Here is a 24,700-nt window from a genome sequence, read left to right as displayed (position 1 = left end):
TTATGACATGGCTCAAATAGTTTAATTTCCCCAATTTCTTTAAGTTTTGGCCAAAATAAACACAATCAGAAATACGAGTATCTGAATCAGTGGGTGAGCCTTTTGAGAACTCAGAAAGATGACAACTCATAAGTGTTAATCTAATCATTAATGATCTGTGCCATTAAATCTTTGTCTTCAAAGCATTCCAGGTATAATCATTGCTCAAACAATAGCCAACAGTTTGTTCTTTAAACTGCACAAACCACCAAGCACCAAGAAGTGTGGTGGTTGATAAAAGATTCTCACCTGAACTTATAAATCAATTAATTTACGTATACTACTAATCATCAAAGTCAATCACATGTTCATATTATGAGGCAACAATTTAAATTTAAAAAAAACAAAAACAAACAGCATATGTGCATGGCTTCGTGGTGTTGCAAGAAGCAATTAGTTGACTGAAATGACATCCATTTCTGAGAAAAAAATTATCCTTTGGTTCACTGACAATTATTCTTTCTGTAGACACCAATTAATTGGTGTAGAAGTTGCTGGGCATTTAAAATGGATATTGGTACAAAGAAATGTAAAGAATTTACCATTTAAAAGAAGGACAGGAATAAGTCTCATGTTAATCACAATTAACTAGAGATATAGGTGCTAACAAGTCATCCATCCAAGGACAAAACACGAGACAATAACAGAAAGCAGACAAAAATCATTCAGTTTTTCAAAATGCAATAAAGTATTCTAATTCGAGGACAGAAAATTTTAGCAGTATGAAATGTACACAAACACTGATGATTCACCTTGGGATGTTCTGAACTGTAAATGTATGTCTTTCCTTATGTAATTTTGCTGCTATTTTCTTCACTAAATTTCGGAAACAATGTATATTTTCAATGGAATTACATGTATTATGGATTCAGTGCATGTGACAATATTGGTTGGTGAGTACACAATGTTGGTGTGTGTGTGATTTGGATTTTTAACATAGCTTTAACAATTTTTCAGGCATATCGCTACAATGCATGCAGTGTGGCAGTTTACAGTGATGCCTAGCACTGGGGCATCATGTCGCAGACATGTAGCATGATGTCCCATCTACTCACATTATCCTGACACCAGGCAGACCAGTCCTAACACTAACCTCAGTGTGGCAGAAGTTAGTACCATTTTTTAAGTCTTTGGTATGACTTGGCCAGGTATCAAAACCCACAACCTCCCACATCTGAGGCAGATGCTCTAACCACTAGGCCACCGGAGCAGTCACACACTGTTGGTACTCTATTCATGCTACACATTAGACATGTACAAATATACAGTATACATGAATATGTATCCAATGTGTGGTTCTCTGAATAAAGTAAAATATATAAGCAATATGTTTTAACTATCTGTATTTCTCATTTAATATGCACTGATTTAAGGTAACAATGATACATGTATTTTTTGCCTGCTTTTATTTTACAGACTCACACACACTGCCATGTTTTGGCTGCATGAATCATTTTCTTCAGCTAGCTAACTTCATTGGTTGTAATACAGTTATAACAAATGATCCTGACCTACATGCTATAGTGGAGTCACACTGTAATAACAAGTCTCTGTTGTGTCACCTGAGTCTGTGTTAATGTATCCCCCCTCCCAAACTGATATGAACTGTAATTATAAAAATAAAACATTTTAATATTTCTTCCAACACCAGAAAAGTGATACCTCTAACTAATAATGCTTATTCAAAAGATTTGTTCTGTCCACAATTCTGAGCATACCAATGAAAATTGTAAATGAGGTGGCTGACATGCTCAGAACCTAAAGAGAGCAATTTTCCCCAAACAAAGCCAGTGTCTCCCTAAATTTAATAAATTCCAATATCTGCCATCAAAATACATAGAAAGCAGTACATAAATCATTTCTATGACAGCTCATACACAGTATATCTTTGTATCAGAATATTTCTGACCAGCAATGATTTGACCAGAAACATCTTAAGTTAATAGTGGTTTGTGTAGAGAAGTATCTCACTGAGTTAACTGATTCTGGTACTTTACAAGACATCAAAGCAATCTTTAAACAAAAAACGGAGCTATCGTCCTAATCACCATGCTACTCCCTGCAAAAAGAAAATATAAAACCAATTCTATATTTACAACTAAACATATGTAAACTAAATGCAGAAGAGAGACAGTCACACTGTTTCCTGTCATTACTGCATTATCTTCAAAGCACATAGTCCCCATCCCCAACACAATTCCTGACATTATTGCATTATCTTCCAAAACACCAAGACCCATCCCCAACACAATTCTAGATAAGCAATAAACATATTTACTTACGTATACTGGGTTAATGACTCATCATACGATGACTGTACATTGAACTTCTCATTGTTGGTTCTAAACATTTCATTAACATCCCAGCCATTCTGAAGAGAAGATTTTGACAATCTTAAACAATCTTAAACTGTTACTTGTTTAGGCTCTTACAAAAGTAACAAGAAAGGAGTGAAAACAACAAGCTTTGTAAAATTTAACAATTTATTTCCCTAGCAAAACAAAGTAAAGATGAGAAAAAGAACTTAGTTTTACGAATCAAATCTAAAAATAATCCAGGAATTAAAAAAATGAAACTGAGTTCAAATGCAGATGAAATCCAAAATGGAAGGCAATGACATATGATGTGGTCAACAGTTCTTGGATGAATCACAGAAACTAATATTCCAGTTTTTCAATTCTGTGTAAATTTAGATAAATGTCCTTGTCACAGAATTAATTTAGAGCACTAGTATTTCCAGGGAAAACAATCTTGAAATTCAAATAATTTTGAAGAAAATAAAATAATTAGCCCAAAATTGGTCACAACATAAAACATTTGGATGTCTCCAGTGTTAAGGCAAGAATGACAATTCCTTCTCAAAACATTAGTAACAAGTCTAACTATAACGAAAAACAGATGCCCAGTGGACGTCAAGAGTTCATCCTTCTGGGAAAACCAAAAGTTTGTAACAATAAACACGTTATTTCTCACGTACTCTAAGTATGACCTTGATTCAATTTAATGAATCTTACTGAGAAAGAATAATAAAAAAATTGTTTACCAAAAACTATCACTGGTTCTGAATCAAGGTCAGTATTATATACAATGTTTCTATGAAGTTGTTTAATTCAAAAAAAATAATTAAAAAATCGGTCAGAACTGAACTCTATCCTGGACAATCAAATCCAGTAAATAAAGTTACATTACAATAGCATGTAATGGATTTTTGAAAAAATTAAATACAAACAATTAAATTAAAAATATAAATTAAATATACATGACAAAACACAAAAAACTACATTAACATGTTGGAGAAGTTCAGTACACATTAACCAACTTCCAATATCCAATGAGAAAAGCTAATTACATTATAATAGTGTTACAAAAGTAAGCATTGTTTCTGAACAACCCCATCATGCAAAGGAATATGCAAACAACCTATTATGTTCAGTACCTGCCTTTTATAAGATTAGAACAGAAATTCCAACATAAAATCAAGAACATTTTCTGCTTCCAAACAAACAGAATTTATTATGAAGATATTATTTTTACATAAGATGAAGCCATATATTGTACTCACTGATGGCTCAGAACCCAGAGACACCGAATCATCTGGACCCTCACTTTCCCAAGGCTGAAGTTCCTTAAAGTCTTTTTCTCTAACCTCACCATTGTATTTACTAATAGCACTATCAGTAAAAGAATCTGTAAAAAGTAAAGAAAAAATCGCACTTAATAGTAACTTTATACAAGGCTTGCTAAGCTAAGAAGAAAATTATTTTACTGCTTGATGTACTAATGGATATGGTGTTTATGGCTTGCTATCCTAAAAGGAAGTGTTTAAATGCTAGATGTAATAATCCATACTGTTTTCGACGATTCCTATGCAAAACAAGAACAATTAAATAATTTATGTGCTTGATAACCTAATGGATACTGTCTTCAAGGCTTCATGTGCTAAAAAGAACAATGTTTACATCCTTGATGTGCTAATGGATACTGTATTCAAGGCTTCATGTGCTAAAAAGAACAATGTTTACATCCTTGATGTGCTAATGGATACTGTATTCAAGGCTTCATGTGCTAAAAAGAACAATGTTTACATCCTTGATGTGCTAATGGATACTGTATTCAAGGCTTCATATGCTATAAAGAAAATTATTTTGATACTTGATGGGCTAATGGATACTGTATTCAAGGCTTCATATGCCAGAAAGAAAATTGTTTAAATACTTGATGTCTAATGGATTCTGTGTTCAAGGTTTCATATGCTAAGAACATTCAATGCTTGATAAGCTAATGGATACTGTATTCAAGGCTGCTTGTGCTAAAAAGAACATTGCTTAAATGCTAATGAATATTGTGTTTAAGGTTTGCAATGCTAACAGAATACTACATATCTTCATGTGCTCCAAAGGACAAGATCTTAAGGTTAAGTACATATCTAAAGGTTTAACTTGTTCTCCTGTCCTATTCACAAAAGTTCAAATCTGAAATAACTTTTTGCATCAACCTATGACCCTAAAAACCATTAACTAAACAAATAATCAAAGAAATAAATTCCAAAATTACCTTTCACAGCATAATCCATATTTATATTGACTGCGTTAACAACAACTACATCAGCCATCTTGAGTACAAGTTTATCCATTAGTCTGTCACGCGAAGGTATATTTGGGATGCCATTTGTTACTTCGACCTTATGTGCCATTTCTAGTACCACATCCATCTGCAATGTCAAAAATTATCAAAAGATAGTAAATGAATACAAAGATTTAATATTTAGATAATCCTCGCAAAGACAAACATGTTCATTTACATATGGCATCTGACAACCCAATAAATGCAGAGTCCTGTATAAAACATACACTCATCTCCAGGAACTACATGACCAAATAAATGCACAAAGACCTCACTTTTTTTAGCATGTACCAAACAAGTGTTGTTGTGCTGTTTAGCCACATTTCAAGACATGACTATCATTTGCAATGCTGAAATGAAGGAACCATGAATGGAAATATCAAAAATAGTTGTTTCTGAATAGGTGATTAATACTTGTCATGGCAAATCAGAAATGACTTCCTACAGTTTACTTCTAAAGCATGAGAGGTTTGTGTAAAAATGACAACCGTAACTATATTTACAAACCTTGGATGAGTATGTTTTGAGAATCCCTTCATATAATATTCCATTTTTCACCTGTACTTGAACATTTACTCCCTGAAATAGAAAAAAATACCTGTCAATGGATAATTTCACATATCAACAAAATTTAAAGTATCTATGAAGCATATGTAGACAAAACAGTTTTTAAATAATCATAATTTGCCAGAAACAGATATCCTGCATATATATCTCAATGTATTCATAGACAGCATAGCAGATGGTTACTGACCAAACAGACAGGATCACTTTTCAGCACAAAATGACCCCTCATTCAATAATCTTTGTCCCCTGGATCTTCTGCCTCTTAATGACTAATTTATAACTGCAGGAAGGTTCACCAGCCAACCCTTTACATATGTACACTTGCATGCCCATACAGTTATAACCACGAGAACCTACCTCTGGAGGCATAACTTGGCAAAGTACCCTAAAGAATTACAGCAGCTTAGTGGTTAAAAAATGCACAACACATGATTAAAGATAAATGACAAAAGTTTTTCATGCACTTTAATATGACAATGCCAGAAACTAACAAACACTGCAAATGAATTTTAAACTTGGACATGTCTTGAAAGAAACATTCTTCTTAAAGAAAAATCTTGTTCTTGCATAAAAAAAGGTAATGAAATTCTGCTATTCTGATAAATTTAGAGATGGAAAACAATTGTTGTTTTGTTGTTTTTTTTTTGCTTCAACAAGGTTTTAGTTATATTTACCTAGAGGCTAACTAAGATTACCAGTACATTCCCATACTTCTCTTTTTCCAAATAAAAATCTTTTCATTCACAAGATTATAATATTTCAGTTGTATTTTACAGACTGGCCATGGAATGTAATAATGAAATGATCAGCTTAGTGTATTACTCATACTACTTTTATTTTTCTTCAGTTTATTAATATAAGCCATGACTTATAATCCCTAACACATAGATGCCAACCCTCCAGACTTGCAATTAGTGAAAATAGGGATAAAAATTAGTGAATTTTTACATGAATTAATGAAAAATACCATGATAATAACTCCATCCACTATGACCATCAGTACTATGATATATCAAGATCGCAAAATAAAAATAAAACACTACATATATGCAGAAATATATCTGCATTTCTATTTATTATGGTATTCACAAACTTCACTTGTTCTTGTGGTTATTTATCAAGACATGATACTGTAGCAGACTTGAACTTCCTCAATTGAACTTCCTCAATTGCTTGACTGTAAATTTGTTTCTTGCCTGCTGGTTGATCCTGGGGACTAAAATTGCTGACAAATTTTCTACACATAAGGAGGCCCTAAAATCTGTCTTATTTTTCCACACTAGAGAAAATAATCTCTAACTGTCACTGTTGCTGTGAGTAATGCACAGGAGCTGCAGCATAAATTTAGACAGAGGCATATTTCTGGCTTCCATCCAATGCTAAGACTCTCCCCAACTTTCACCCACAGTTGGTCCACTCTTTTCCACTCCTGTTAAAATGGAAGTCACTGAGGAATCCATCTGAAATCAGAAATAGGAATACAAATTTGAAACACACACACACACACACACAAATGCACATATATGCAAGCAAATGGCTTCATCATATAATTTTCATTTTGCAAATGGTTACATACTGAAGAAAAAAAAAACAGCTTTATACCTGAACAATTTAGTGCCCAGTTGGTCCTTTTCTGATGGGGGTGATAGGTGAGGAAACCTCTTTACAAAGTAGCCTATGCTGTCGATCTTTGCTTCCATTTTCTGGCTGACATCAAGTATCTCTGCATGACTGAGAAGTCCACAGTCAATAGGAAACTTCTTTAATATGTACTCACATGCTTGTCCGTGTACGTGTCTTACAGCTGGAAAGATGGATAAAAGATAAAATCAATGGAAAAAAATCTCTACAACTGGTAACAAATTCAATACTGCACTGATAAAAGCGATGGAAGACACTATAAAACTATTGTCAAATAAATTCAGGAAACATCAACTCACCAGCATGAAATGCAGCAATAGATGCTGATGGCAGCAACCCAGCTTCTGCATCTGACATATATACCTTGGCTGCTTGGCCGATGACAAGTCTTGTCATGCTGTTCTCTCTGGTATTGCTCCTCTTGAGGTAATCCACTTCCATGAGAGAGACAGCCTTAGCTACAGCTTCTGGCTTGAGAAAGCAGCAATACGGTTCCATCAACAATTCTTCCAGTATCTTTCTCATTTTGTGCATAAGTGGTAATTCTTGTTGCAGCAGGTTTTTGTAAACAATGGTAGAAGGAACAAGCAATATAGCTTTGAAGATGTGTTTTCAAAAAAGGTTATCACTCTCTCAACCCTCCTTCCTGGCTTTTCATTCTGGCTTCCATTTGCAGCAGCACTTGATGGTGCCTGTTTGGATGTGGTGATAATTCAGATAAGAAGAAGGATTTAAGAGCCTCCCACTGCTCAATAACGCAGGTAATGGTGTCAAGCAATGACAGCCAGCAAATGGTTCCATACTTTAAAATCTTCCAGGCCTTGGCTCCACATTCTACCTGGACTCTCTTCAGCTCCTTACATATCTTGGAAGACTTACTAAATAAAAAGAAATATCTGTAAAGATAAAGAACCAGTTTAATGTGGTTATCCTAGAAGTTGAAGACCATATAAATGCCAAAAGAAAATATTATTAACATGAGTGGCACTAGGACTATTAAAACTGGTACAGCAAATAACAACAACAAAATTTGTAACTGATGAACTTATGGTTCATTTCAAATACTTATTGCTGAAAGAGCTAAAACTGGTTAAGAAAAAAAGCATGCTGAAAAGAAGACACAAATTAAACTTGGTTACCTGTAAAGATTTCCTCCAGGTCTATGAGAAGTTAACCAGTAGCTATCTTCGCAGCAAGATGCAACAGGTGACATGGGCAACCTTGGTTAAAAGTGACACAATTTTTCTCATTAATGAATGCTGTAACTTTCTTGCCCGTTTTTACTGCAGCATTATCCAAGCCAAAGCATAAGCAATTCTTCCGAGGAATCTCATACCTTTTAAAGACTATTATCAATCAATCTGAAGATATTTTCCCCTGCAAAAATGAAACATAAAACTATGCAATAAAGTAAATAAAACACAAAAATCTCACAATACAAAATTAGGCAAAAGCAATATGAGTAAACAATATTAGGAAATGGACAGTGGGAATCTTCTAAATGAAGAGGGGTATAAATAACAAATTTTGAGAATATTAAGAAAATTTTGTACTCTGATTTGGAATCAAACATGAAAATTATGGGGGAGGGGGTCTGATAGAGTTATTTTATACATTTTGTTCAATTATATAAATTCTACACTTGAAAAATTATGATGTGGTTGTTAGACTTACACTACTGATGATAAACTGTTTATTATATAAGTTGACATAGACAAATTACCTGTGGAAGATTCGTTTGATGCTTCTGTGGATAGCAGCTCAGTTGTAACCCACATTAATTCAGGACTGAAACATTTTAACCACCAGTGGATAAAGTTGTGTGGCTCCTCTATCATTATTGCCAGCAACTGCTTAAAAGAATGAAGACATCTGCATGCGAAGCACCAAGTTTTCTGTGGCATTCTCCAACATTGCTTGAACTAGCACTTCTGGTTCTTCCAGAGGAAAATTTGGAAGCGATCTTCAAGTCCGGGAATATTTGTCAGAACAAATATTTAGCATGGTCTCCAGCTGATAAAGGTAGATTGTGTTCAACAAGAAAGCTCACAAACGATGCTTCAGCATTGGTAGCTTGCAGGTCTTCCGTCAATGGCTTAAAATATTCCAGAGCTGAATGTCTTTTTTGCTACAAATGTGCTTCCTCGCATCATCTCTGCCACCATGCACAATACTAAAATTTGTGGCACACTGTGCAAAAAGCATAACATATATCAATGTCTTATGGTTGAATGCACAGTCAATACATTTCTTTTTCCTTGGTGGTGAAGACATTTTCAAGATCTTACAGGCGATGCCGAACGGTAACTCAAATCAGTGTTTGTGAAACATGCATGGAGCGAAAATCCGGTTAGGCCACAGTTTCTCTCAAAAACATTTGTAAAACTGCTCTTATAGATTAAAATATGCTAAAATGCTTGCTACCAAGCCAACTGTACCAATTAGCTGTAGTTCCACTAATATTACAACCAGCATTACCCAACTGTTTTGGCAATGCCATTATCACGACTAGCTCTTAATGAGAAATCAGTTATTTCATTAAGATTTAAAATAATTGATAATTGTGGAATTTATTTTTTGCTTTCAGCATCAATGCATGAATCACTGAAAAGATCATTAAATTCACTTGTTCAAGAGATGCTCATTGCCAACCAGGGAAATTAGGGTCAAATGGGTAAAAATCGGTGATTCTATTGAACAATGTGTGACACTTACCACAAAAAATAAAATTCTACTTGAAAGCCAGAAAAACGATTAAAAAAATCATGCAAAAGCATTACCAAACATGTCTATGCAGTTAAATGATACTATTTACAGTACACAGTTCTGTGTATTCTTTGATTTGTTGTCCAAAATGCTACTGGCTCTTTTCAGCTTGGCCAAAAGGTCCTTTTCAAAAATTGGTGCCTAGCAAAGGTCCCCATTTATCACACTGCATGGCTCCATTCTCAGCTCTCAATTTTGGGACAGATTTTTGTATCTTTAAAACACAAAGGACATGTTTGGGTTCTTTTTAAAATGATGAATTTAATCAAATTTGATTCCATATAGACTTCAAGATGGGCTTAAAATCACTGTCCAACATGTTATAGTTTGTATACACAAATGTGGCAGAAATCTAATTTGAAGAAGAAGAAAAAACAGTACAGCATGATGAAAACAAGCAATATTCTGAATAATGCTGCAAAATTTATCATATGACACAAATTACATGAAAAGATGGGGAAGGAATAAAACAAACTGTTCTGATGGCTGGAAACTGGTCTTGTGACGCAAACTGCCATAAGGACAGGAGGACTGAAAACACTGGTGTATGCTGGAAACATACCTTACAAATTACCGGAAAAGACTGGTAAGGACGGAAAATATCCTCATACTGCTTCAGCTCCTACCAAATTTTTATTTTGGTTTATTATTCACAAAATATTGTGATGTTTTTATACGGCCGTGTGATTCATGAAGAGGCTCTGCAACTCAGGACGTTCACTCCAAATTTAGGATAATGGGCATCTCTGCTCGTGCTATTGAAATCTTTGTGTCTTGTATTGTAAAAGTATTTTTTTCTAAGAACTATGCATAACCATAATACTAAATAACTATCAAAGATACCTGACCTTTCTTTCCTCAAATAAAAACTGGCGAGTAATTGCATTCAGTGTACCATGTGCAAACAGTTTCAAATAAAATCATCAGAATTAAAGTACTCAACATTCCAAATGCAAGGCCCAAATGATTGCTCACCTAGCTGAAATTTGCCTAACAGTTAACTCCAGATATCGAAATCTGAGTCAGTAGGATTCTGCCAAAAGAAATTTCTTCTAAAACTGCTGACTGCATTCGTTATGAAAACTGTTTGCAGGTAACTTTATTTCATATATATGATGATACTTCATCTTATGACTAATACTGAAAATCTCTTATTCCAGGATGATTGCTGCCATAGTTGGTCAAATCCCATCTAAGTACATAGTATTACTAAACTTACCACTAGTGAAATCAGTACATGGGTGAATCTTGGATTTGCATAAACACCATCACTCTGAAAGACAAGAGATCATGGATAATAATCCCACCTGTTTCACCAAATGAGCTTCAAAAAGCAAATTTACTTTACTTGTTTATACCTTCTGTCTGATGTTCAGAACTCTTAGACTTTAAGCTTAACAATAAATCAAAGAGATTTGAAAATTTTAAATGTTAAGCTTCAAAAAATATTGATATGATTCAAAAAGCAATAATTTATTTGTCTGAACTGTGTTGTCATTTTATCCCTGTCTACTAATGCAATGGTATAAATATTCACACGTCAGACTTTGATGTCCTTGGCTTATGCAGAACTGGACAATGTGGGGTCCTACTGGTCCTGGACTAACGAGTCAAAAACTAAATGTTCAGACCTAGACACTGCATGAAACCCACATAACCACACTGTTAAACCAAGAATTGATGGCTATAATTTAAAAATCTGCTAACAAGTATGATCATGGATTTTACAATCCCAAATGTCTATATTTATTAAAACTTCAAACTGGTTAAAGGTGAATTATCACAGAACTAATCTGACACAAGAAATTCTTACCTGTATGGATAATAAACGGAAAAGGTTTTATATTATTACATTGTTGATTAAGCACTACATCAATCATTCTCTACCTTAATGTATTGGCAGTGTTAAAAAAACACTTTGCAGAGACATAAATGAGTTGTATACAAGTTGTCTCCCTTGATCTACAAGCTAGGCATCATAAAGGCAAGGTAGGGAATGTGTCATTTGGTTGTTTGAAAAAAAATTGTGTTACACGTTATCTGGCACAACTAATTGAGATGATGGGGTTCTTTTTAAACTGCTTGGATGTTTAAAGATCCTGTGCTAACAAAATTTATTTTAACATCATGTCAAACAACTTTTAATTTAGATCAGACATGCCTACCTGCACTCCTTCCAGATTGACAAGGCAATTTAATATCTGTGGAGTATTCATTTTATGGCCCAAAATAAGCTCACCTTGATTCTCTCATTGCAGGGCAAGCAACCTTGGACCCTGAATTAATGTTAATGGATTCTTTGATGAACATGATCTTTCTTGTAATCAAAACAACCTGACAGTGATTCTAGACCCCAGTCTATTTAAAGAAGACTTTACAACTAAAAGTTATTCTTATAACTCCACCCATGTGGTTTGGGACAAGTACTGTTACATTTACACTTGTTGAAATTACTCAATTCTTGTGAAGAAAGAGAACCAACTTGCAATGCTAAAACATTATTAAACTGTCAAATAGACAAATGTGTGGTTCTGGTTACATAGAACAAAATTACAACAGGTCAGTCAGTACAAGCCTTTTTTAAATTTTTGGGGTCTGGAAATAAACATAATTTGCATTATGACTTTCACTTTGATCGTATTCACATCTGTTTGTCACCTTTTTCACTGAAACCCCCTCCCAAAAAAAGATAATGTAGTCGCCAGGAAGAATTTAGGTCAGTAAAGTAACCAGAGCAAATACTTTTTATTTGTCCTAATTTTGATTTATCAATCACATGATCATATAAACAAAACTGCCAAATTTATCAGAAAAAGGGCATATATCTTTAGACGAAATTATAAAATATTAACACAATACATCATTAAACTATGGGAATTAGTTTAGACTAGCTATAATTTGGCTTGTTGATCTTTTATCATAACTTTTAAAAAATATTTCGTTATCCATGTAGAATTAAACTTACAGTCGTTTGTTTCTCATTTACTTTCTCTATTGGCTGTGGTTGTTGCACTCTGGGTCGATTAGGTCTGAAAGAAAGACGCTGTCTTAAATGTATCTAAAACATTTGCAATCTTACTATCAAACTAAATCACAAAATTGCACATATTTGTTTCTATTTAAAATTACATGACCTTTAAAGCTCTGAAATATACTTACATGTTCAATCATCCATTGTACCAGAAAAAGGTATCAATAAGGAATTTTCCATCCAGAATCTCACTCCTGTCCAACTTATATCCAATGATAAATTGGTATTTCTATGATATAAACAATGTATAATACTGATAAGTCATTCATGTGGTCAGCCTACTTGTCACATTAGTCTAAATATATCCTTTAAATACATCCAAAATGCTGCACTTAACCAGTTGTAGTAGACCATATTATACACTAAGTGTTGTATAGGTAAAAGCATACTGTAGTTACAACATGTTCATGTACATCAAATACACTCATATAAATTTTCTGATCAATATACATATAGCAGTAAAGCCATAGTTATTTACCCAGTCAATGTAGATCACCTTAATAAAAGATATAACAATACTGCCCAATTAAAATTAAGACTTCCAGTCCTATGCTGAGATCTGATGGCCAACAAGAAAAGGTCAGGCTTCACTGATCCTGTGGTGCACCAATCAAATCACACGCTCCACTGCCCTTTTGATGCACCAATCAAAACACAAATATCATTACCATTAGTAAACCTAACAATTTCTGACATTTTATCTGATTGGATATTAAACTACGGAGACTGAAAATGTAAAAGATCACCACACCATGGAAATGTATTGGTATCTTTCAGATTTTCATGTACAGCTTTATAGATCCGATTAGAATCTGATTGCAGTATCATCTAAAGTCCCCAAAAAGCACCTATGAGGGATGTAATTAAGATGATGATGCATGGTAAAAAATGTGTCAATTCTGGTATGAAATAGCCTCAAATGAAAGGTTGTTTATTAAATATATATCCTAAAATTGGATGGCCATTTACATGTTAATGTTCTGCATGTTACAAAACCGAAAGACCTACAATCTAAATCTTACAGTTTGCTTTCATTTTATGGCAATCACGATTCATTTCTTATTTCAATATGCTCACTTTTAATCCAACCTCTAATCTTAAAGTACACACATTCCATTCTAAATACCAGTAAAGAGACAAAGTAACAACCTTTCCTAATTGTATTTCCACTGCTCTTACGATTTACTTCAGCGTTATTACTTGTATTATTTCTCAATCAAGCAAATCTGCTTAAAGGTGAATGAGCTGCTTTGAAACTATTACACCATTAAACTGGTAATACATGATGTCTTAAATTATTTTATTTATTTGTATACTACGTTATCTCGCGTAAAATAATTCTAAACCTCGGTTTTCAACTGTTCAACGTACCTGCGCCCCGCAATAATAAAAAATATATTTTAAACAACTGTAAATATCACATGTACATTCTAAATGAAACCTAACAATATTCAAAACGGTCTTAATATGGTCCAAGTGTGCCTGGTTCGAATCAACTTGCACCCCTTTGCATATGGCCATCTGTCGGGGTGGGGTACGGAGGAGGACATGGAATGGCCAAGGAGGATGTCGCCCGAAAAAAACTTTTTGGAATCAATACAAATTATGAATAATCCAACTATATCATCCAAAGAAAGTATATCTCATGCACAGTGTGTGTACCTGTCGCCATAATAATCGGTTCTTTTATGTTCAGGTCTCTCAAATCGGCCCTGATTGGATCTCCCTCTCCGTTTCGTGTTATTCATCATGGTGGCTACTGGCACTGTATGAATGCTTCAAGTTCATTCAGACTGATCGGATGGACATGTTGGGTTCAGTGACAATTTTAGATAGATCAGGATACCCACTACGAATGAAAAACTTGATATCGAATAACGTAGTGCTCCAAGACTAACTGTAAATCTGAACGTTTGTAAATATTCAGCTCAATACCAAGTGCAACAGGCGATGTAATACATAGACATGTAGTCGCACTAACTCATTTATGATGTCACGTGGATTTATTATATGTCTTACACAAAAATGCATATTATAAAATATTCTTTTTGAAAGAATAATCTAGTTTATTATTTTGTTTGTATCATTAAAAAATATATGTTCAAATTGTTAATAAAAATTAATTTGGTTTGCAGAACTACTTTTTAACTTCTGCGGAAGCAGTTTGATGTCGATGTCGTGATTGAGTCGCCATCTTCCGTTTATTTTATTTTTATTCAGTTTATATATATATATAATAAAATAGTGCCATCAGTATTTAGATATTCTTAATTTTTACAATGAATCTTAATTTTAAACTTTATTGATTTATAATTTGTAAACCCTGCACAATTGTATTGGATAGGAAAAGACGACTAAAGAAGTTTGGGTTCTAGATTATATAATGATTGGCTAAGTTTCTAACCGTATTCAAAACTCAAAAACGGTAGCGGAATTACCTTCAACACAGTTTGGATGACTGTTCTTCAGTATAGTGATTTTTTCAGAAAGAGAAATAAAACACGATGAATTATAAACAAAATTCCATATTATTTTGCCGATATCAGACAATTTGTTCAAAAACAATCATCTGTTAATTAAAAAAAATAGCGATCATTCAGCCTCTCATAATTTTAGCACTACCTTTCCTTTTTCTTATGTTTTTATTTTGGGTTTTAATGCAGTCTAACCTAACTTTTATTTCTTCAACTTCTCATTAATTTGTATACTATTTCATGTAACTCAGATACTTTGTTTTTTCCACGAAAAACAATAGATTGAAAGCTGTGAAGGCTTTGACACAGGGAATTTAGTTTCAATAGCCCATATGACTCTTGCAACCATACCCACTTCAAGAATCTATCTAAACTAATGGCACCTTCTTTATAATATCTGCATTTGTCATTTCTTAGAAAAGAAACAACTACAAAAAGAGTACGTTAAAGACGGTTCCGAACAGATACTGACAGTGATTTACAAGTTTCATGTATAACAAAAAAATAAATACAAAAATACAAAAAGAAAACACGCATACATAGAACTGACTTGTGAGAATCGAAGGAGAAGTAAATGGTGTACTTTATTCATTCACTGAATTTATAAAAATAAAAATTAAATCTTCAACATTGTCTGTGCTCAGAGCGTAAGTTTCAGATAAGATGCAAAATTTAATAGGTTCCAAAAGGAAGAAAACTTCTATCGCTTGGTTACTGCGTCGGAGAGAGAGAGAGAGAGAGAGAGAGAGAGAGAGAGAGAGAGAGAGAAAATCATATTTAAAACCTGGACAGCTAAATATATACACTAAATTAGTCACACAACATAAATTCATATTTCCTAAAGGATTTTTTTATGAATCTCGCAGGATCTTCACTTTGTAAAAACTTTAATGATCACCTATAAATGTGTATACTTTTATAGCCAAACCTTTTCTTCGATCATGCTCGATGTTGAAACTATAAATTATAAGGACTATGGACTTACAAGTGGAACTTGACTATTTATAACCACAGAATCTTCGTATTTCCAAATGAAACAGAAACCAGTATAAATTGCCGTGGTTGGAGTGAAACACGGGTACATTAATACAGGATCTATCATTTTAAAATCAACAGAAAATCAAAGTCTATATTAATGCATACCCCTCACTAATACGATTCTTGGCATGTAGAGAAACTGTATGTTCACTTACAACATACATAAATGATTATTATTGGTGGTGGTGTTATTGTTGTTCTTGTTATTCTTGTTATCGTGTTCTTTTCGGTGTTGTCGTTGTTTCAAAGGACATAATAATACAATATATTCAATTTATGTTATTGTTTTTGTACTTGTGGTGGTGGCCTAATGATACTCTTTCGTCAAATATTATTTGACTTTTATTATAACCTTTACAAAAAAAATATTTTATGAACGAAATTAATGTTTACATTTTTGATTAGAATGAATAATTGATAACACAATCGAATTTCATAAATAATAGAAACAGTATAAATGAAGACTTTTACGTTTATCACCTTCCATACTTAACAAGTGTACATGTATAAAAATATGCACTTTTTTCTTCTATCTTTCAAAAAGACCCATCGACCGAGTACGGCATATGTCAAACCGATAACCAATTTAACTGCCAACATTGCACTAATCGTTATATACCGTCTGTACGCGATCATAGGTCGATTTAAACAACAAAGATCCTTATATGTCGTAGCACAATGCGCCTGCAGATCGGGTCTATGATGTTTGTTCCACTGAAAACTTCTAACAAACTGCACAAACCCAGATCTGCACGCGCATTATGGGTTTGTTCAGTTTGCAGTAGGACTCATTTTATAAGTGAGTACATACCGCAGTAAGGCGGCCGGATAAATGTAACCAAAAGACTTGAACAAAATAGATCGATTATGAAAATGCACCTATGTATACTAGTACTTGGACAATTTTCAGGCAATTTTCACGAAATGTTGACAATATATTTATTAACCTTGTTTCGATCACTGCAAAAATTGTCAAAACACACCAAAAAGCATTGGATTTAAGGAAACAAATTTTAAAATAAATAATCGGAGTTTGTTACTAATTCTGTGTCACATTTTTTTGTGTGTGTTCCATTTATAATTTCGTAGGCTTGAGGAAGATTATCATCTAATGCTAAATATTGGCGTATATTGACAGCTGCTTGTAAAAGTGATAAATAATTGTCGGCTATTATAAAATACAATTTGCGAGACTACGATTATTCCTGGCACATTTCTAACTGGACCGCAGTATCTTGCTGCCATTAATTTTATCCTGTTACCCCAGGCTATCCGAAGTACAAGGATTAAACAAAAGTACAGTGAGCATGAACGGAGGAAGTGGAAACAATCTTATCTATAAAATATATAATAATGCTGGGGGGGGGGAAGGGGTAATCAATCTTATCTATAAAGTATATTAATAATGCTCGGGGGATTTTTAATCAAGGGACATTGTATATACATGTGGTTAAACATACGGGGTTTAAAAAATGTACGTATGGATATGCATCAGTGGGGTAGATAACAGTAGCAGGTTATAATGTCATACTCTACCCATCCGTCTGTACATAATTATGTATCATCTTAAAGGGCCTAGTACAAATTCACGAAAATAGTGTTTGCTTTGTCTATTAAAATTTTAAACATACGGGTATTTATTAGGACCGCCTTCCTCACTGCTCCAAGAGGAATTTTTTTGTTTTGGAGACTTGTGAATAACGTCTGACATAGATATACGTAATGTATGCAATTAGTTGCTACGGTGCTAAACTCAGTGCTAAAACTAGAAACTTTGCTATAAAAATAAAAAAAAAATAAAAATAAATAATTGGAATAGTATTCATCTAAGGTGCTCTAATTAGTTCCATTACTTAGTCGACATGGGGGGGGGCTTCGTTGGTAATTAATTTTTTTACTACTTTTTAACTACTCGAGTGAGGACAAATGGCACTTTTAAGTAATTGTAATATCTGAAACCGACACCTTTACAAGACACTCCCCACCCCCAACATGATCATCGTACAAAATTCGGCTGAATTCTATGTGAGGATGAACGGGTACAGACCATATCCCCCGAGGACAAAATCCCCCTCCAAAACAAAAATCAACGATAGAACATAATGCCCGCTCCCGGTCTAATTTGAGCCCTTTTTAATCATTTTAAAACCCACTAAATATAAATTTTGTATGTTAGGTTTGGTCCTTCGAAGCCATGTCGGCTTTTCTTGAGTAGATAAATTACGTATAGTGTGCGGGTTAGATGTTAGATTTAGCAAGCAAGGAGATTAAGATGTTAAATGATAGCTTTGATCTAAAGACTAATTACGCACGCTTGTGTTATGTTAACTTGATAAGGAAGGAATATGTACTGTGTTTACTGTATTTTACTATTATTGTTATATTTTGCGAAGTACTCATAATCTAAGCCGTCATTTTATTGTAGAAACATGAAATTCCACAATTAAACTAAATATTGATATCTCAGATCTCCCCTTTCTTCCTATCCTGTTTCGAAATAGGCCAGTATATTTGTGACGGTTTAAGAAGTTTGAAAATTTCGAGGGCGTGCGTAGGTCCTATCTTTTATGTTTTTGAGATTTAATTTGTCCCACAGCCGAGGATGGAAGAAGGAATGTGGACCTTACAAACTGTTACACTTAACTGTGTTTGCTATATAAATTAATATATATCTTTTTTCTGTTTTTTTTTTCTTTCGGGAGGGTGGATAACATGAATAACATGAGCTCTCTGTCTGTCTGTCTGTCTGTCTGTCTCTCTCTCTCTCTCTCTCTCTCTCTCTCTCTCTGTTTCAGTTCAGCAAATGGAAACTTGTCCTTAAATAGGCAAAACTATGCGAATGATGTTCAATGTGCAGTGTAAAATCATACACTGATGTCAATTATTTGTCCAGAGAAACGCATTCATAGTACATATTATGCAGACTACGCTGTTTCTAAAGTGATATATGACACGAGAAAATAAAAGATACTTTCATTTGTACACGATATTAGAGTGCATTGGTGTAATTCATTTGAAATTTAGGCAAACTGTTTGGAAAATTGAGAGACGCATTTTCATAGAACTTGTACAGTGACTTTTGCTGATCATTTTGCAAAATGTGTATGCTATTTACACGAATGTTGGATTTTGCACAGAAATTTGCACCCTGGCTTTCTGTAGACCACTTTACATGAGATGTATATTACATACATGAATTTGGGATTTGCACTGAAATTTGCACCGTGTTATTTTTTTCATTTATTTTTTTTGAGGGGTGTGAGGACCGCTACACATAATGTGTGTAGATACGCGAAATTTGTATTTATATAGACATTTTCTCCATGCCATGTAGACCACTTTACAAAATGTGTATGTTGTTGTTGTTGTTTTGGTGTTAACATTTCTCAGCGTAAGCTATACATGGCGGCCAGTATAAATGGAGGAGGAAGAATCCGGAAAAGCACCATGGAAGAATTAACGGCCCACGGGAAGCTACTGGCAAGCTTTCTCACATACCCACATTGGCCGCAACCGAGACTCGAAACAATGCGGACAGAAGTGAGATGGCAGAGATCGGTAGAGACGAGCTCTTTAGACCAACCGGGCACCCGGGGCCCCAAATGTTTATGAGGAATCAAATTGCAAAATCCATTGCTATTAATTTTAATTCTTGTCTTTTCAGTGGTATTACTTTTGTCACTACCTATCATCAACTACAAATAATATATCAGACTGGAGGGAGTGTTGATGTTTCTATTGGTACTGATATTAGGAAAGCATTAAACCTTAATGTAAAATAGAAAAGATAAAAACTATAAATTGCTTTACAACAGAAGTAACCACAGCCGGTCCCCAGGTCAGCACAGCTACGTTTGCAGATGGTTTCAATAAGTTCCAATTTAGTTATGTATAAATGATTCCTCTTACCGGTCAAACGAGACATCGTTTGAACAGTAATGACAAAACTAATGCAGAAATACACATATGAATTGGGTATTTAATGAAAAGCCTTTCTTTCATACATCATTAGTTTAATATCTGTATAATATTTATGTTATATTTAATCATGGTCTAATAGATCTAGCTAAGCGTATCTGTCGACGATGTGTATATTTTTATATTAAATTTCACGTATTTTCCCAAATATGTATTCATTCTAACACTTGAGAATATATTTTGTATAGTCATAGCAATGTTAAAATGCATTGCATGCACTTTATTTCATTTATTCTTTTCAGATATGCTCTATTTTAAAACTACTTGTTATATTTTAGATGGTTTTTTATTTTTATTTTTCGTATCTCACAAAAATGTTTAAAAGTTTTCAGCTACGTTCCCAATTTTGTTAAAGAACTATACTCTATTGATTCATCTTTTTTTATTGTAAGATATATTTGTATCGTCCACATTCATTTATTGCACCGATTGTTAACTCTTCGCCGTAAAAGTAGAAGACAAAGGATAAAAAGAAAACTGGTTTCTTCGTACGCAGGGAACTTGTCAACGGAGTTATCAACTAATTTCATATGTCGAAGATTAAATATTTTGGTATACAAGTTTACCCTACTTTTATTCTTTGTTTGGTTACTTTTGAATGAACAATTTTTTTCTATATTAAATTATATTTGATCAGCCTAGATTTTATTACATCAGATTGCAATCTTGATCTAACAAGGATTTCTAATTTATCTCATTTACTTATTTTGAAGTGTACAACATGTTTCTGATGGAGATGCTTGTAGTGTACTAACAATAATACAATATAGCATGTACAATATTCCTTTCTTATCTCGTTAGCATATTTCGTTGTTTGGAATATTATGCATTCATTTATTAACATCATCCCCATTATAAAAGTGAATCGTATTTTTAATTAGGAGAGAACTCGAAATAAGCTTATGCGTTTTGCCCATTTTGTTTAATCTCTTGCTTGGATTTATATAATCTCTCCATCATGACTTGTGTCAATAATTCCTGTTCGAACAAGCGGCATATAGTCACATTCTCAAATCAACATAGTACATGGAGTTTTCTTTAATTAGTGCATTGTTTAGGAAAGGTGTGGATAATATAAAATTTCAATTTGGATTTCTGACAGCAGGTTTCGCTCTTAAAAAACACAATTGTATTTCTAGAGTAAATTGAACATTTCCTAGAATTGATAGCAAGTCACTCTTACATAACATTCAGCTAAATTTTGTCGATTAAAACATAACTTATGAATGACAAGTAAAATCTATTAAAATCATTTTCAGCCCTTACGTCAGCACGGCTTGGGCGTGTAGATTGCATTGTCAACAACTGCCCTCGGGCATTGTGGTTTTAATTGATTGCAAAGAAAACAACAAGAATTCGCGTCTCATATCTGCCAATAAGAGTGTGATTTTGGCTCTTCTTTGTTTAGCGCCTGGAGGTCTATGTCTGAGGAATTCAACATTAGCGAAGAATAACCATGCCTTTGTTTGCACAACAATAAGGAAAATGGAGATTTAGGGCCTTTTTCATCCAGCTTATCTACACAAGCTAGCAATTATTATTACGTACGGTTAGATTTTATTTGTGATATTCGTTTATGGCGTCCGGAGAGGTAAACGAAAGCCCTTTACTTATTGAATGGTTCAATCGCCCGTGGGCAAATTCACCGCTGCTTTTCTTACTGCTCAAATTCACACCGGGCATCTCATTTGCACATTAAAAGAAAACAGGTGCTACCTGGCGCCATGCTATATACCGTCTCTGGTAGCACGAAGAAACCCTTAGTTGCTGGTTTCCTAACGAACTATTTTTAACTTGAGTTTCGTCAATGTTAACCTCTGACCTTACAGTATGATACAGTTTGTTTAGTATACATAGACCATCTGCATAAAATCTACCTATACTATGACTATCTTCGACTTAAACATTTTGCAGATCTAAAAATAGTCTAAACTCCTTTTCTAAAGAACTTTCCTCTATACCCTAAACCTCACTCTAGAGGAATAAAAAAAAATTCCGGAAACTTTGGTAACTAATTAAATAAGAGATAACCTGCTTGATGTGGGAGAAATACAAAGTTATGAAACAAAGTACGGACCAGAGGCGTAGCTGGGGGGGGGGGCAGGGGGGTACATATGTCCCCGGGCGCCAAGGTACAGGGGCGCCAAAATGAGGCTTACAACATTACATTATAATAAGTAAACAAGGGTAATATTCAAAAACGTGATTAAACGGGGAGGGGGCTGGGGCGCCAATTTTATAGTTCGTCCCCGGGCGCAAAATATCATAGCTACGCCTCTGGTACGGACCTTACCTCGAGCACAGTTATAATCTCATGAAATATAATGCGAGAGCGACACATCTATAGCATACACATAAACCACTAAGGTTTTAATTTCATACAATCACACCGCTATTCTCGCCAAAATTCTAAATTCTATTTTATAAATCTTCCATTGAGAACAATACTCAATAGGAAAAAGATAAGACAACTGGGTTATAATCTGAAAACAATTTGCTGTCTCAACATGGAAACATATATAGCATTCACACCATATAGCACATACACACAGCACACACGGGATATAGGTGACCCTTAGCAAAGGTCCACTATGAAAACTAGGGAAGAAATTCAGAGCAGATGTTAGAAACCCTCTCGGATGAACAACCCTATAGAAACACTAGGGATTTATTATAAATACCCCAACCAAATATTTCTAAAAATTACAATTTTTAATTCAAAATTCTTGTTATAAAAATAACACATACAACACACCTGCGGGGGATAGACATTTAATAACTTGTATAAATCTAAACCTGCACCCTTTCGGCCGTGAAACCATGAGCCATCTGCGTCTCTGTCTCTGTCTCGCTCTCATGTGTACTTGATCCACATGGAAATTATCAGTGCCAGGAATTGATTGAAGTAAACCATATGATGACGAAATTAGACTCTTGTAAGGCAAGATGAATACTAAGACCTGAGTAAACCAAATGCTTCACCTACCGGACATGAATGTCAAGCCTGTGGTAACCCGTATTTAAAAATTTATAAATCAGGTCTTTTTTTTGTGTAGTCTTGCTACATCACAACTTTAAACAAGTCTCCAGATCCCCCCTTTGGTAAACTCTTGATCTGTTAAAGAATAAGAACGAAACGCATGTATTTTAATTAAATAATTCTACGTTTCTTTAAATCAAATACTGAATTTTAAAAAATGTTCCAGTTTATTTCGACGACTTTGTCTGGATATACCGGAAGCTTTGACTGCCTTGGGTTGGATGGTAGAAGATACCGGTGTTTATCGGTTGCTTTAGAGCAGATATTTGCGTGGATTTTGTTTTTCTACCAGTCTGGTTGTTGCGTCCAGAAAAACGTCGTTTGATTGGGATAATTCTGCACTGAATTTTATTGAAGGATGAAAATTGTTACTCTTACTCTACAGGGACGCTTAACTAGTAGTATTTCTGTGATTACATATAAAAAGCAAGGAATACAATTGTGACCCTGTACAAAGAAGCAAGTTAGACAATTGTGAAGACCATGTGTCCTATTCATCTGCATTGTCTTATCCGTTATTGCCATCATCATCATCATAAATTATATACTGTAGATGAATTATATCAGATATTTTCAAACTGTGGTAGGCGGACCACTGGTGGCCCGCGAGTTCCATTCAGGTAGTCCGCGGAAGGTTTGTAGGACAATTATGGACCTGAACTTCATTCAATAAACAGGCTCATCCATTTAATTAGAACGGAAAGACTACCGACATTGTAATATGAGTTGTGTGCTATTATTTGTAGAACAATATTTTTTTATTCTTATTCATTTTTAGAGAAAAGAAACATATGTTGCGCTTTTACGCAAAGCGCATTAGAGTAGTTAGCTAACGGTACAATCAACAGCAGGAAAGAGCATTAAATAGTCATCTGAAGACGTTAGTGCTCAAGTTGTCTGCGAAAATAAACGTTTGAGAATCACTACAACCGATAGCGAGCATCGTCGTATACCACGGGAGACAATCCACACCGCATAGCGGATTGTCTCCCTTCATTTGTTGCGCTATATAACGATCTGCTCCATATGAATGGAAAGATGTTTTCATCAATAACGATTCACCATCTCAACCATCAATGAAATGTAGTACTGTCAGTCATGAGACGTAATCGTAGAGCTCTAGTTTGTTTAATGAATAAAACCATGCTGCTCACTACAGTGAACTACCTTGTTCACTACAGTGCACTATGCAGTGTGAAAACGTACCATGTGTGTAACATTTAGTGCATCAGTGTGTAAGGTTTCGCTCATAATAGAAAAACTGTGCCTATCATTTGCGAAGTGTTTTTTCCCGTAATTCTTATCTCACCTTGCAATATTTTAAGGTATCGGCTATTTCGTTGTACTTTTCAATATGTAAATCAGCAACTATGACTAAAGAGTAACTTAAACAAGAAATAATACATGAGGTCTTCTTGTTGTATTAAGCAAACGCATGAGTTTAAGGTTCTCTTTCTGAGTTGTAATCTGTTGTATCAACAAGTTTAAAGATGCTAATGCTCC

General features: G+C 34.2%; 2 protein-coding genes across 4 annotated transcripts in view; both read right to left on the bottom strand.

Annotated features, from left to right (window-relative positions):
• The window catches only part of LOC149775327 (uncharacterized), a 44,775-nt gene extending 30,136 nt beyond the window's left edge, over positions 1 to 14,639 (bottom strand). For all 3 annotated transcript variants that reach the window (XM_089943673.1, XM_089943674.1, XM_089943672.1), the window contains exons 1-7: positions 14,330 to 14,639; positions 12,602 to 12,665; positions 10,856 to 10,909; positions 5,170 to 5,241; positions 4,594 to 4,750; positions 3,602 to 3,726; positions 2,322 to 2,410 (exon numbers count right to left, since the gene is read on the bottom strand). In XM_089943673.1, the coding sequence (XP_089799799.1) occupies positions 2,322 to 2,410; positions 3,602 to 3,726; positions 4,594 to 4,750; positions 5,170 to 5,241; positions 10,856 to 10,909; positions 12,602 to 12,665; positions 14,330 to 14,418 (650 nt within the window). In that variant the 5' untranslated portion in view covers positions 14,419 to 14,639. The remainder of the gene's footprint in view (positions 1 to 2,321; positions 2,411 to 3,601; positions 3,727 to 4,593; positions 4,751 to 5,169; positions 5,242 to 10,855; positions 10,910 to 12,601; positions 12,666 to 14,329) is intronic.
• On the bottom strand, positions 6,447 to 7,720 carry LOC149775328 (uncharacterized). The gene is made up of 3 exons (XM_089943885.1): positions 7,170 to 7,720; positions 6,832 to 7,033; positions 6,447 to 6,689 (listed from the first exon to the last, which is right to left on the bottom strand). Exons 1-3 carry the CDS (start codon positions 7,402 to 7,404, stop codon positions 6,674 to 6,676), a joined length of 453 nt encoding a protein of 150 aa, XP_089800011.1. The 5' UTR covers positions 7,405 to 7,720; the 3' UTR covers positions 6,447 to 6,673.
• Positions 14,640 to 24,700: the final 10,061 nt, after the last annotated feature.

This window comes from Sinohyriopsis cumingii, chromosome 19 (genome assembly GCF_028554795.1).
Source record: "Sinohyriopsis cumingii isolate HCF-2022 chromosome 19, ASM2855479v2, whole genome shotgun sequence".
In the NCBI taxonomy this organism is placed as follows: Eukaryota; Metazoa; Mollusca; class Bivalvia; order Unionida; family Unionidae; genus Sinohyriopsis; species Sinohyriopsis cumingii.
This window is presented reverse-complemented; position numbering and strand designations above follow the sequence as displayed.

What these genes read in the sequence shown, in the direction of transcription:
- LOC149775328 (XM_089943885.1), bottom strand. Translation starts at nt 7,404, where the DNA reads ATGCACAAAATGAGAAAGATACTGGAAGAATTGTTGATGGAACCGTAT. An exon ending in TATTGCTGCATTTCATGCTG is followed by an intron (nt 7,034 to 7,169) that starts GTGAGTTGATGT and finishes CCATCTTTCCAG; the next exon opens with CTGTAAGACACGTACACGGA.